We start from the raw sequence: 12,801 nt of genomic DNA on the forward strand, positions 1-12,801 counted from the left end.
TATATTTGAGTAATTAGACCCCTGTCAGAGTTTTTCGTTATAAAGATTTTTTCCCAATTTGTTGTTTCCCTTCTGATTTTGACTACATTGTTTTTGTTTGTACAAAAACTTTTTAGTTTAATATAATCAAAACCATTTAATTTACATTTTGTAATTTTCTCTAACTCTTGCTTGGTTTTAAAGTCTTTCCTTTCCCACAGATCTGACAAGTAAACTATTCTGTGTTCACTTAACTTGTTTATAGTTTCCCTCTTTATATTCAAGTCATTCACCCATTCTGAATTTATCTTGGTGTAGGGTGTGAGATGTTGATCTAGACCTAATCTCTCCCATATTATTTTCCAAATTTCCCAGCAGTTTTTGTCAAATAGTGGATTCATGTCCCAAAAGTTGGGCTCTTTGTGTTTATCAGACACTGTCTTGCTGATGTCATTTACCCCAAGTCTATTCCATTGATCCTCCTCTCTGTCTCTTAGCCAGTACCATATTGTTTTGATGACCGCTGCTTTATAGTATAGTTTAATATCTGGTACTACTAGGCCCCCTTCCTTCACATTTTTTTTCATTATTTCCCTTGATATTCTTGATCTTTTGTTATTCCAAATGAAATTTGTTATAGTTTTTTCTAATTCAGTAAAGAAGTTTTTTGGTAGCTTGATAGGTATGGCGCTAAATAGGTAAATTAATTTGGGTAGAATTGCCATTTTTATTATGTTAGCTCCACCTACCCATGAGCAATCAATGGCTTTCCAATTGTTTAGATCCAGTTTTATTTGTTTGGAAAGTGTTTTGTAGTTGTTTTCATATAATTGCTGTGCTTGTTTTGGTAGATAGATTCCTAAGTATTTTATATTGTCTAGGGTGATTTTAAATGGTGTTTCTCTTTCTACTTCTTGCTGCTCTAGTGTGTTGGAAATGTATAGAAATGCTGATGATTTATGTGCATTTATTTTGTATCCTGCAACTTTGCTAAAGTTGTTGATTATTTCTATAAGCTTCTTAGTTGATTCTCTAGGATTTTTTAAGTAGACCATCATATCATCTGCAAAGAGTGATAACTTAGTCTCCTCCTTGCCTATTTTGATACCTTCAATTTCTTTTTCTTCTCTAATTGCAACTGCTAGTGTTTCTAGTACTATGTTGAATAATAGAGGTGATAATGGGCATCCTTGTTTTACTCCTGATCTTATTGGGAAGGCTTCTAATTTATCCCCATTGCATATGATGTTTGTTGATGGTTTTAGATATATACTATTTAATATTTTTAGGAAAGGTCCTTCTATTCCTATACTTTTCAGTGTTTTCAATAGGAATGGATGCTGTATTTTGTCAAAGGCTTTTTCAGCATCTATTGAGATGATCATGTGATTTTTGTTTGTTAGACTATTGATATGGTCAATTATGTGGATGGTTTTCCTAATGTTGAACCAACCTTGCATTCCTGGTATAAATCCCACCTGATCATGGTGGATGATCTTCTTAATTACTTGCTGGAGTCTCTTTGCTAGTATTCTATTTAAGATTTTTGCATCTATGTTCATTAGGGAGATTGGTCTGTAGTTTTCTTTCTCTGTTTTTGATCTCCCTCATATAGTATTTCTTAAGACAGAATGTGAGCTCCTTGTGGAAAAGAAATTTTTATTTTTGTTTTTGTAGGTACTTAGGTAACAGCTTATCGATTCAATAAATAACATTGGTTCTTTTCTCAAAATATATTAAACTGCTATTTTTGCTTATTTTTCTTTCTCAGATTTTATTATAGCCAGCAGTCAGTTTTAGGGCCATTTGGTCTATTGCTTTCAACATTTATTCCCATTATATCATAAACCAACAAAATTTGTTGGTTTTAAAAAAAAAAGGGTTTTTAAAAATCCTAGACTGTGATCCCCCTTCCTAATCTCAGAAGGTAGGAGGAGGGAATTAGGGGTAGAGTGAGTAGATTAGGGCAGTGGGGAAAAAGAGATATAGATTAACTGAATTTTAGAGTGGAAAGGGATGTTGGTAGCTTTTTTGGGGCAGTTAAGTAGTGTAGTAGGTGTGAGTCCAAGACTTAGAGTTAGGAAGACCTGAGTTTATATTCTGTGACCAGACTTTGTTGGTTTTGCAATCTTGGACAAGTCACTTAGTTTTTTTTAGCTTCAATTTCTTCATCCTTAGAATAGAGATAATTATAATACCCAGGGTTCTTGTGAGGGTCAAATGAAATAATAGGTCAGCACTTTGCAAACCTTAAAGTGCTATATGAATGCTATTTTTATTATAATTATCCACTACAACCTATATTAAAAGGAATGTTTACTATACTTATGAAGTGTTTCACTGAAACAAAGTAGGTCTGTGATTTGGACACATCTGGTGAAACATGGCTTTTGATAGTACTACCTGAGCTGTTAAGAGTTAATATTTGAGTACATATGGAAGAATTATTTATTTAAATGGGGAGGTGTGTTGTTTTTTTTTTATGTATGATATTGTGTTAACTTGCATCAAACCTAAGAATATACTGCAACATCTACTCACTGAAGTCTATGTTGACTCAAAGCACAATATTTCAACAATTTGCCAATCAAAAAGGGCTATAATATACCAAGATGGAGACTGAACTGGGACTAGAATTGAATACAAAAAAGAGATCAGACTGTATTAATTTGAGAAATTACTCATCTCTTTCAAAAGTCTTAAATTGCAAACTAATCTTTCTGACACCAGTAATCTCATGAAAAAACCTATATATTCAAGTATTATCTCTATGTAGGTATGTGTGTGTGTATTTATATATATATATATATATCCAACCTTGTAACTTTTTTTTAACTCTTGTCCTTCATCAAAAACTAATTTTTAGATATCTCAGCCTGCATCCTCTCAAACTCTTTATGTCCAAAGTGGAATTTATTATTTATATTCTTTCCCTTTTTTTCCAAACTTCCCTTTCTCTTAAACTTACCTAATTCATATAATCACTCAGGCTTTCAGCCTTGCAATCATCCTTGATTCTTAACTTTCTCTTGTGAAAATAGGTAATGGAAGGCACCAGGGATGTTACAATAAATCTAAATAGTTGTGGGTACACACACTGGGTTGTAGTAGAGACTGGACCAGGATGGGAAGACCGAGTTCACTGGATTAACACAGGAATGGCAGTTGGTCTTAACTGTCACCCAGCTTTCCCTAGGCCAGAGTATAGAAACAAGTAGGCAAGGTAACAGGTTTAATTATGTTTAACTAAAAGGTGGGAAAGGGATTTCTCTACTTAAAACCTAATGGGCAAAACCACAGGGCAAGGGGAGGACTTCTCTACTCTAATCTTAGTGATCTAAGCAGACAGGGCCAAAGGAGCAGTAATGGAGTCTCTGGGAGGCTCCATCAGACCTGGTCCTGCCAGACTTGACCAACACAGCTAAGGGCTGAGGGTGGCTTTGAGGTTTCTCACAGTAACCCACAGATGTTTACAGGATGCCAAAAGCCAAGGTGATCCACGGTATCCAAGCAGAGAGAGCGTGCTTGAGATGCTGTCCACCAGATCCCAAACTCCTCCTCCACCTGGTGCTGCTCTGTAGTTCTTGTCCCCTTGCTAGATGCCACCACCACACAGGATCCCAGGGAAATCAGGATGCAGGGTGTCCTTTACTCTGAGATCTCCCAGGGCTAACAACAGTTTGTGCCAACCTCTAATGGAGTCTCTCTCAGAGTACAAGCCACTTCCTCCTGCTCCTTCATTCCATCTTGGAATGCTCCAGCTCCAGCCCTTCCTGTCCCACCTTAATACTTAATTAATTACTACCTAATCTTCCTCACAACACTCTCTTCCATACATCCACAATATCTCTCACATCTATCTCCTTTTCTTTCTATTCAAAAGGCCTAGTGAGACTTCATTCTACTCTGTCACATTTAATGTGAACTGTTATATTAGATACAGAACTGATTTCCTTACCTTTAGTTTCTCATCTTCATAATCTATCATTCTTGTAACTGCCAAATCAGTTTTCCTTGGGTATTGGGCTGATCATTGCATTTTCCTGCTCAGAAATCTCTATTGTCTCCTTCTTGCTTTTAGGGTAACATCCAAAACTCTTTACCCTGGCATTTAAAAGTGTGTGGTTGCAACCTACCTCCCCAGCCTTATCTTACATTACTCTTCTTTGTATAAGGTATTCTTCACACTGTATTCAAATTGTCTTATTGGTTCCCTTAATTTGACATTTTTGGAATTCATTTCTTCCTCACATCTGTTTTTTAGAATCTTTTGTGTCCTTCAGTGCTCAATTTCAAATTCTACCTCATCTACCTTTCCTGATCCCATCAATTGTTAGTATTGTCTCCTCCCTTAGATTACTTAGTTTTAATTTATGTTCATTTGCCTGCAGACTGTGAAAGCTCTTTGAGAGCAGGAAAGTTTTGAAGTTTTTGGTTTTTGTATCCCAAGATTTTAACAAAATAGTCTATTGCACATAGTACCAATGCTTTTTCATTGATATTATTATTTGGAAGTCACAAAATATTCTTATCTTTCAAAGATTTGAAGTTGAGAAATATACAAAGAACTGTTAAAAAAGGAATCATGTGTATGAGCACATATGTACTTTAGTGTGAGCTTTAATATATTATCTCAAATGAGGAATTATTCAAGAGACTTAGTGTAAAGGATATTAACAAAGAAATATAGTTTTGAAAAGGTGACCTATGCATATTGAGAGAGATAGCATTATGTGTTCTGCTTGCATCCTTAGCAATATCAAGAGGAAGTAAGGAAGGTAACTAGCATGTTGGTGGACCTCTACATTAAATTCATGTTATGCAAAGGTTGAGGATGAGTAGACTTCAAATGGTAATCCTTCCTTCTCACCATGTAAACAGCATATATATTTTTGCTTTGATTTCTTTGTTACTTTGCATATCTTTTGCATAATTTCTTGTTTGCAGTGTGTTCTAAGAGTTGAAAAGGGTTGGTGGTTGTGGAGGGCTTGAAAAGAGAAGCAATATAAACATCATTGAGATTTTGGAATGTAATGCAATCTTTACTTTCAACAATCTAACATATAGGATGTTTTGGTGGTATTAATTTTAAATAAAATCAAACAAAAATTCCCACACTTTCCCCCAATAAAAGTAGGGTTCAGTTGTTTTCCTAGTTTTGGTTGTCAGGAAAATTCATTAGAATGGATTTTGATTGTTGTGTTTATGTTTATAATTTAACATTGCATTAATAATTGTAATAATTTAATTGCTTTTTTTTTAAAAATTCTTTAAGGTCAAGAATGGTCCTACGTATAATTGCACAGAATGCAGTTGTATATTCAAAAGTTTAGGTAGCTTAAATACTCACATCAGCAAGATGCATATGGGTGGACCACAGAATTCAGCAAGTTCTACTACAGAGTCTACTCATATTACAACGGTAATGTAGTTTATAAAAGCAAATACAGACATTTCTTTCTTTCTGTAAGTGTGATGTCTGCATACTTCTATGTAAAAGAGATTTTTACCAAATGCAAATTTGCTAGTGAACATGGAGAACGGAGGGAGGCAGAGAGGAAGCTGCATGCTCTTAGAGGGAGGGGGTCTGTACATGACTCAAGGACATATGGGGATCAGGGACAGAGAAATGATATTAGGAGGAGGAACATGTGGGGCTAGGGCTAGTCACATGGAGCCTGACTGGAATCAAGAGGAAGAATGCAACTTGTAGGGGGCAGATGGAGTGGGGGTGGAATGGACATGGATTCAGACTGGAGAGGATAGGCAACACGGGCTGAGGACAAATATGCGAGTGGGAGAATGGAGCAGGATAAAGACCTCATGGTGCCAAAAATCTTAAACCAAACACTAGGTCTGTGGTGGACGGCAATCTTTGGATCAGTTCTGCTTTCTCTTGGAGTGGTTTTTTTTGGGGGGTGGTTTGTTTATTTGTATTTATTGCTAATAGAGGCTACAGTGCCAAGTTGAGAGGCAGGAGTGGAGAGAGCACAGTACTGTACAGTAAAGTTAACAAATATTTTTTTGAAATATGGATTTCTTTCAGAATTCCTTAGATAAAGCCCAATGTGTGTAATGTCAATTTACATAAAAGGAGAATTGTCTGTACGAGAGATCTTTGTATCCATGGTTGAATTGTGTTATCTTACTGCTTTAAAAGTTGACAAAATCAAATTTCTTCACAGAAGGAAGTTCTTGATAGATTTTTGGTTACTGGAAAAATTTTTATTTTTCTGTTTTAAATGATACACTAATTGACCCCAAATACTAGACTCACCAGAATTAGAGAAAACAAAATATGATAAAAGCATTCATTTATAGAAGTTAAATAGTTCCATTGACATTTATTAATGACAATGGTATCTTCAATCTATAAATTAGGAAGTTATTTTTTTTAAGAGTTAAATTTTCACATGACATGAAGTGAAAATTTTTCCTAAATTAGATATACTTTTTGGAAGCAAAATTGTATTTTCCAATGTTTGTTTTTTAATTTTTTTTGTGTGTGTGCTTTTATTTTTAGGATTCATTATCCCCGTCACAAAATACTACTTCTACTACACTATTACAACCAGTTGATAATAAATGGAAAAATGTAAGTAAAGAATTATTTAAGTAGTATTTAAGCTCTAGAAATGACCCTGGCTTTTAGTTATGTGATGATTTCAAAAGTCTTAATTTATGCTCATTGATAAAACTGATTGTAAAGGTAAGATTTCTGTTAAATTAAGAACCCTCTATGTGTAATGGAAAAAGATCTAATTTCTTTTTTATTGCTTTTGTAATGTTTCATTTTTTAATTTCTTGCTTTGGCTTTGGGGATCTCTTCCACTTATTTAATTCCAGGTGGGGAATAAATTTTAATAAAAAATTTGTAAATTTTAGAGATTCTACTTTAAGGAATAGCTTAAAGTTTAAAACTCATTCATCCATACTCTCTTGATTATCTTTCTTGTAATTAATAGCATAGATTTGTGAGACAACCAATTAGGGATGTGAGATAAGATAATTGTGGACTAGAACAAAACCAGTTCACATTTTTGTGTATTGATGTCACTACATCAACAGTTTAATTACTAGAATAAGGAACCTTTTATTCTTTTACTGAGACAAAATCATTTAAGGGTTTGATTAATGTTTTTTAAAAATCACATGATTTGATTTGGAGATTCATCCATATCTTTACCTTATGTCCTATATCTACTAGTAATGGAAATAGATATATGCTTTCTTTTTCATTGCCTTTGTAATACCTCATTTCAAAATTTTCTTGCTTTTGTTTTGGGGATGTTTTGAAACTACATATACGGTAACTATTTCACAAATCCATATGGTACTTAACTGAATAGTACACACACACACACACACATAATGTATGTATGTAAGTATGTATGTATGTATGTATGTATATTTAAGGTATGTGTTTAGTCCTTTTCACTTAGGTTTGAAATTTCATGACCCATTTGAGATTTTCTTGGCAGAGATACTACAGTGATTTGCCATTGTCTTCTCCAGCTCATTTTACAAATGAAGAAACAGAGGCAGAGTTAAGTGACTTGCCCAGTCACACATTGCAAAATATATTACTCAGCCGAGTGAAGGATGTCATTTTACTTTTGTCTCTGAATTCTGGGTAGTGTTAAAAGGAGTTTCTTAATCTCTCCCTCTGTCTCTTATTTAAGAGGCAGAAAAGGAGGCAGTAACAGAACAATTTCTAAGTAAGAGTTAGCAGAGAGCTGAAGATTCCGTTACTTAGGAGATGAGGATCATATATAAGGAGCACCATTGAGAGTTTGGTTGCTCCTTTTCTCTGGCTTCCTAGGGAGCAGGAGTTCTGTGTCGGTCTCTCTCAGTCAAGAGGAACTGGCAGTTGACTTCTGACAGTTTGGATTGAGATACTGATTTAAAGAGGTTATAATAGATTAATGTTCATTGATTAGCTTAGGTAGGTAGTTAGGGAATATATTTCCAGATAGGAGTAGTGTAGTTAAGATAGGTCTGTTTTGGCAGGCAGAAAAACCTGCCCTCAAAGGCAGTTAGATTTAGGATTTCTTAGAAATTTTAGTTAGGATTTGGATTTTAGGCATAGTTATAAGATATTAGAGTGATAATCTTACTTTTATCTTATTTCCTATCTGAACTTCTCCTCAGAATAAACTAAAGTGTTTGTGTTTTATCAAACTGCTCTCTATACATGTGTCAAACTTCTACCAAAAAATTTAACCCTGCACAGCCTGTCGAGCGAGGTAGGAATGTGGTTAATCTATTGATCTTCTGTTCCTTTTCAATAATATCATGGTACAGTTAGTGTAGGAGGAGGTTCCACTATACCTCAAACAACTCCCACTACTAGGGAACTTTAGTGACATATATCTCACTATTCTAGGTTGTCTCTGGTTATTACCTTTCATAGGATTGTTTGTTTTGTCAGGACTGATTCAAGGATACCAATTTTATCTGATAGTTGGTCAGATTTTCTCAATGAAAAGGAAACAGCTGAACAGTAATTTAATTGAAACTAGAGTTGCATATCTGGAAGATTGCATCTCTCAGTTGACCACCACAATCTCCAAACTGAATGAAATTCTCAGTTTACCAAACTTGCCTCTCCTACTGTTTCTGCTTTGTCCACCAAGATAGCTACTGTTTCTATTCCCTCCACCAAGGCAACTAAAACTAAACCCCAGAAAAAAGAAGATAATAGCTTACTCCCATTAAGAGAAGTACCAATCTTTAATCCTAAGAAGGAGTTAGTAATTAATAGGCATCAAAGACCATTTACCCCTCAGGATATTGAGGGATTTAAGCGGAACACTCCTTCATTTGAGGAGGAATCCATAGCAATTATAAAAAAGCTTCAAACAATATGTAGACAATTTAATCCAAACTGTATTGATTTCAAACATCTACTAGATAAATTGCTAACCAAAAGGGAAAAGGATGAAGTTGTTGAGCTTACAAATGAGGCTAATCGGGGAATGGACGCAGTTCACTTGCCTGAGATGCACCCTTGTTGGGACTTTAACGACCCATAGGACTACGTAAGATTGTGCCAAGCTAGGGAGGCAATACTTAACTACATGAGAACATGTTCTGACTGAACAGGTACCAAGACAAAGTTTGAATATCCTAAGAGATAGGAGAAAATCCTTCAAAGTTTATGGACCGACTGATAGAACTGGGAGGAAGATATATGGATTTAAATTTGACCAGAGAAAAGGATATTAGACAATTGAGAAGGCAGTTTGTAAAAAGTTGTTGCAAGGAGGTCAAGAACTATTTCAAAACCAGTTGTCCTAACTGGATGAATATGGACCTTGATGAATTAAGGAGAGTGCAGTATTATGCATGTAATGGACAAGAAAGGAAAGATGACAATATTAGTGAATTAGTGGATGCATTAAGAATGGAGATTAAAGAGAAAAATTGAAAAATTTGAAAAAAGAGATACAAATTTTGGGGTAGTTATAGCTCCAGTGCAAGAATATACAAACCAAAGACCAATGTGTTACTTTTGCGGAAAAAGAGGACACCTAATGATAAATTGCAGATGCTCGAATCAAATATTCAGTAATTTTAGGAATAATGGTGGGAACTTTAGGAACAACTATCCTAGTGACAACAACTGTTTTAGAAATAATAACAACAGAAACAATTTCAGAAATAACAATTATGGAAATTATGGGAATGACAATAACCGAAACGAGGCAAATGATATGTTATAATATATCCATAGTGGGCCATATCCTTGTAATAGCCAAAATGTAAATCCTCAACAAAAGAGGAATCTCTGAGAAGTGCACATGGACCTTTATGAAGGTTTGACAGGGGAGAAAGGACTCTGGAATCAAAGATTGAAACATTTAATTTTCCAGACACAGATATAATTACACCAGTCATACCAATCTCCCTTCCCCCCCCCCCTGTTAGCACTGAACCATATGTGACTCTGAAAATAGGAAATAGGTTACAATCTAGATATTGGGGCATCAAGATTTGTGCTGATGAGTACACCTGATTCTAATTGTAATTCCGTTGGCTCTATTAGTGTTGCCAGGGTGTCTGGAATGCCTTTGGAAGTTCAAAAGCTTTCACCACGAATAGTGTGTGTGGAACATTCATTCCTTCTAATGCCTAACTCCCCTTTGAATTTATTGGGGAGAGATGTTTTGTGTAAATTAAGAGCCATGATAATATGTACTCAAGATGACAATATTACATTAGAACTACCTGAAGAATCTCTTACTTGGTTCCTGGTATTCTTTCTATATAGTCAGGAGATGAATAAAGCTCCAACCTTTAAAATACCAACATATATATCCGAATATCTCTGGGCTACATATTCTACCAATGTAGGCCTACTTAAATTAGCAGTTCTGGTTAAAATTAGAACAAGAGGTGGTCCACCTCTGTCTGTTCCACAATATCCATTATCAAAAGAAGCAATCGATGGAATTACCCCGGTGATAAATTCTTTAATCAAACAGAAAATGATAATCCCATGCAAATCAGAATACAATATACCTATTTTGCCTATTAAAAATTGAAATTAGACAAAAATGGAAAACTGGTTTATAGATTTTTTCAAGATTTAAGGGCTATTAATAATCACATAATCAAAAGACATCCTGTTGTTCCAGATTCATCAGTTATTATTTCCTATATTCCTAGCAACGCTAAATATTTCACAGTAGTAGACTTGTCTTCCGCTTTTCCTGGAAAGGGTCTTAATATATGTGGTGCAGTCTAACTCAAAGTTACATATAAAGTCCAACTTTATTTTCCTAAATTATGACACAAGATTTGGCAAATATTGAATTTAAGGAGTTGTTTAATACACTTTGTGGATGATTGTTCTTGGCCTCGCCAAATTCCGAAGCATGTCAAGAAGATGGAAAAAAATTCCTGTTGGAATTATATAAGAGAGGACAAAAGATCTCAAAATCAAAGGTTCAGTGGTATCTCCTGTTGTTATATCTCCGTGCGCCCAAGTAGCTAAAAGCGCCCAAGTAGCCAAAAGAGGAAGTTCAAAGTCACTTCCCCATATTTAAAGCCTTCCCTCACCTTGAATACATAATCCAAAACAGGAAACCCGTTGGACCACGGGAAATATAGTTCCAAGGTCCCCCACAGGTCCACAGAAGTTTGTCAAACACTATATTGAGGTTCAGACCTTCCAAATAGAACCCCAGGTGATTTTAACTAACACATTCCCCAAAGTGGAGTATTTAGGATTCCTTTTAGCTGAAGGTTCACATTTTATTTCACCTAAACGTTTTGAAGATATCAAAAAATTGAGTGCTCCATCCATTAAAAGACAATTGAGAGCAATTTTAGGAACAATAGCATTTTTCAGTAATGTATTCCTTGCTATGGGGAAATTACCAAACCCCTTATAGCACTAACAAAAGATGCAGTTACTGAACCATTTAAACTGGATGCAGAACATCTAGTAGCACTTACTAAATTAAAACAAGCTATTCTATCTGCACCTGCGCTATGCATCCCAGATTACAAAAAAACATTCACTCTTATAAGGATGGGATTTGTGCAAGGTGGATGGGACAGGAGGAGCCAAAGAAGGAGTGGCTGACGGTGACAGTTAAGACCAGAGGAATTCTGGAAGGGCTCCAGAGGATGCATGTACATGAACAAAGAGGAGTAGCCTCAGGTGTCTTAACACAAGCTTTAGGATCTGTCCAACATCCAATTGCATATTATTCAGCTCAACTAGACCCAATAGCTTCTGGAACATCACCATGCCTTAGAGGAGTAGCTACAACAGCTTTGCTAGTGACAAAATATGTAGATTTAGTATTGGGATGCCCACTCACGATAATGTGTCCTCATGAGGTTGAAGCATTACTGCTAAGACAGAGAACACAGACATTCTTTGATCAAAGTCTTACAATATATGAAATAACTGTATTAGGCAATGAAAACATCATTTTAAAACACTGCACAGCACTCAACTCTGTTACCTTGCTTCTAAATTTACCAATCACAGGAGAACCATTGCATAATTGTGAATCATTAGTGTCTATGGCAGAAAAATCTCGTGAAAATTTCCTGGACATTCCATTGGAAAATGCAGATCTAGTTTTGTTTATGGATGGTTTTTTCTTTATGAGAGATGGTGTATACGTTAAACTGGAGCACCTGTAGTCACAGAATTTGCAACTCTGTGGTCAGCTTCACTTCCAGCAAATATTCGTGCACAAGGTACAGAATTAATAGCATTAAAACAAGCCCATGTAATTTCAAGAAACAAAAAAGCAACAATCTATACCGATTCAAAATATGCCTTTGGAATATGTCACTCTAGAATTAATAGTGTTAAAACAAGCCCATGTAATTTCAAGAAACAAAAAAGCAACAATCTATACTGATTCAAAATAAGCCTTTGGAATATGTCACTCTGTGGGTACCCTTTGGCTTCAGAGAGATTTCCTAACATCAGCTGGCAAAACAAACGTGAATGAAGACATTATAAAGGAGATTCTTTCAGCTCTCCCACTACCTGAAACCCTGGCTGTAGTACATTGCTCTGATCATACAGGTGGAACTGACTTTGTTTCGAGAGGAAATCACTGAGCAAGTGTTGCTGCAAAACCCACTGCTATAGAAGGCCCTGAATTGATTTTTAATTTGACAATTATAAATGAATCAGATTTATCCCTGACATATAGTGAAAAAGAGATTAAAAAAAAGAAACAATTTTAAAGCTAAACTAGTTAATGGCATATGGGTAACATCTGAAGTTAAACCAATACTTCCTAGAACTTTTTATCAACAAATTTGCCAATCCATTCATAAAAATGG

The 12,801-nt window shown here is 35.3% G+C and overlaps 1 protein-coding gene across 1 annotated transcript in view; it reads left to right on the plus strand.

Moving 5' to 3' along the window:
• Positions 1-12,801, plus strand: part of ZNF236 (zinc finger protein 236) — a 214,280-nt gene that overhangs the window by 49,786 nt on the left and 151,693 nt on the right. The window contains exons 6-7 of the mRNA XM_044683430.1: positions 5,255-5,401; positions 6,503-6,574. Of these exons, the coding sequence (XP_044539365.1) occupies positions 5,255-5,401; positions 6,503-6,574 (219 nt within the window). The remainder of the gene's footprint in view (positions 1-5,254; positions 5,402-6,502; positions 6,575-12,801) is intronic.

The sequence above is a fragment of the Gracilinanus agilis genome, chromosome 1, assembly GCF_016433145.1.
Source record: "Gracilinanus agilis isolate LMUSP501 chromosome 1, AgileGrace, whole genome shotgun sequence".
NCBI lineage: Eukaryota > Metazoa > Chordata > Mammalia > Didelphimorphia > Didelphidae > Gracilinanus > Gracilinanus agilis.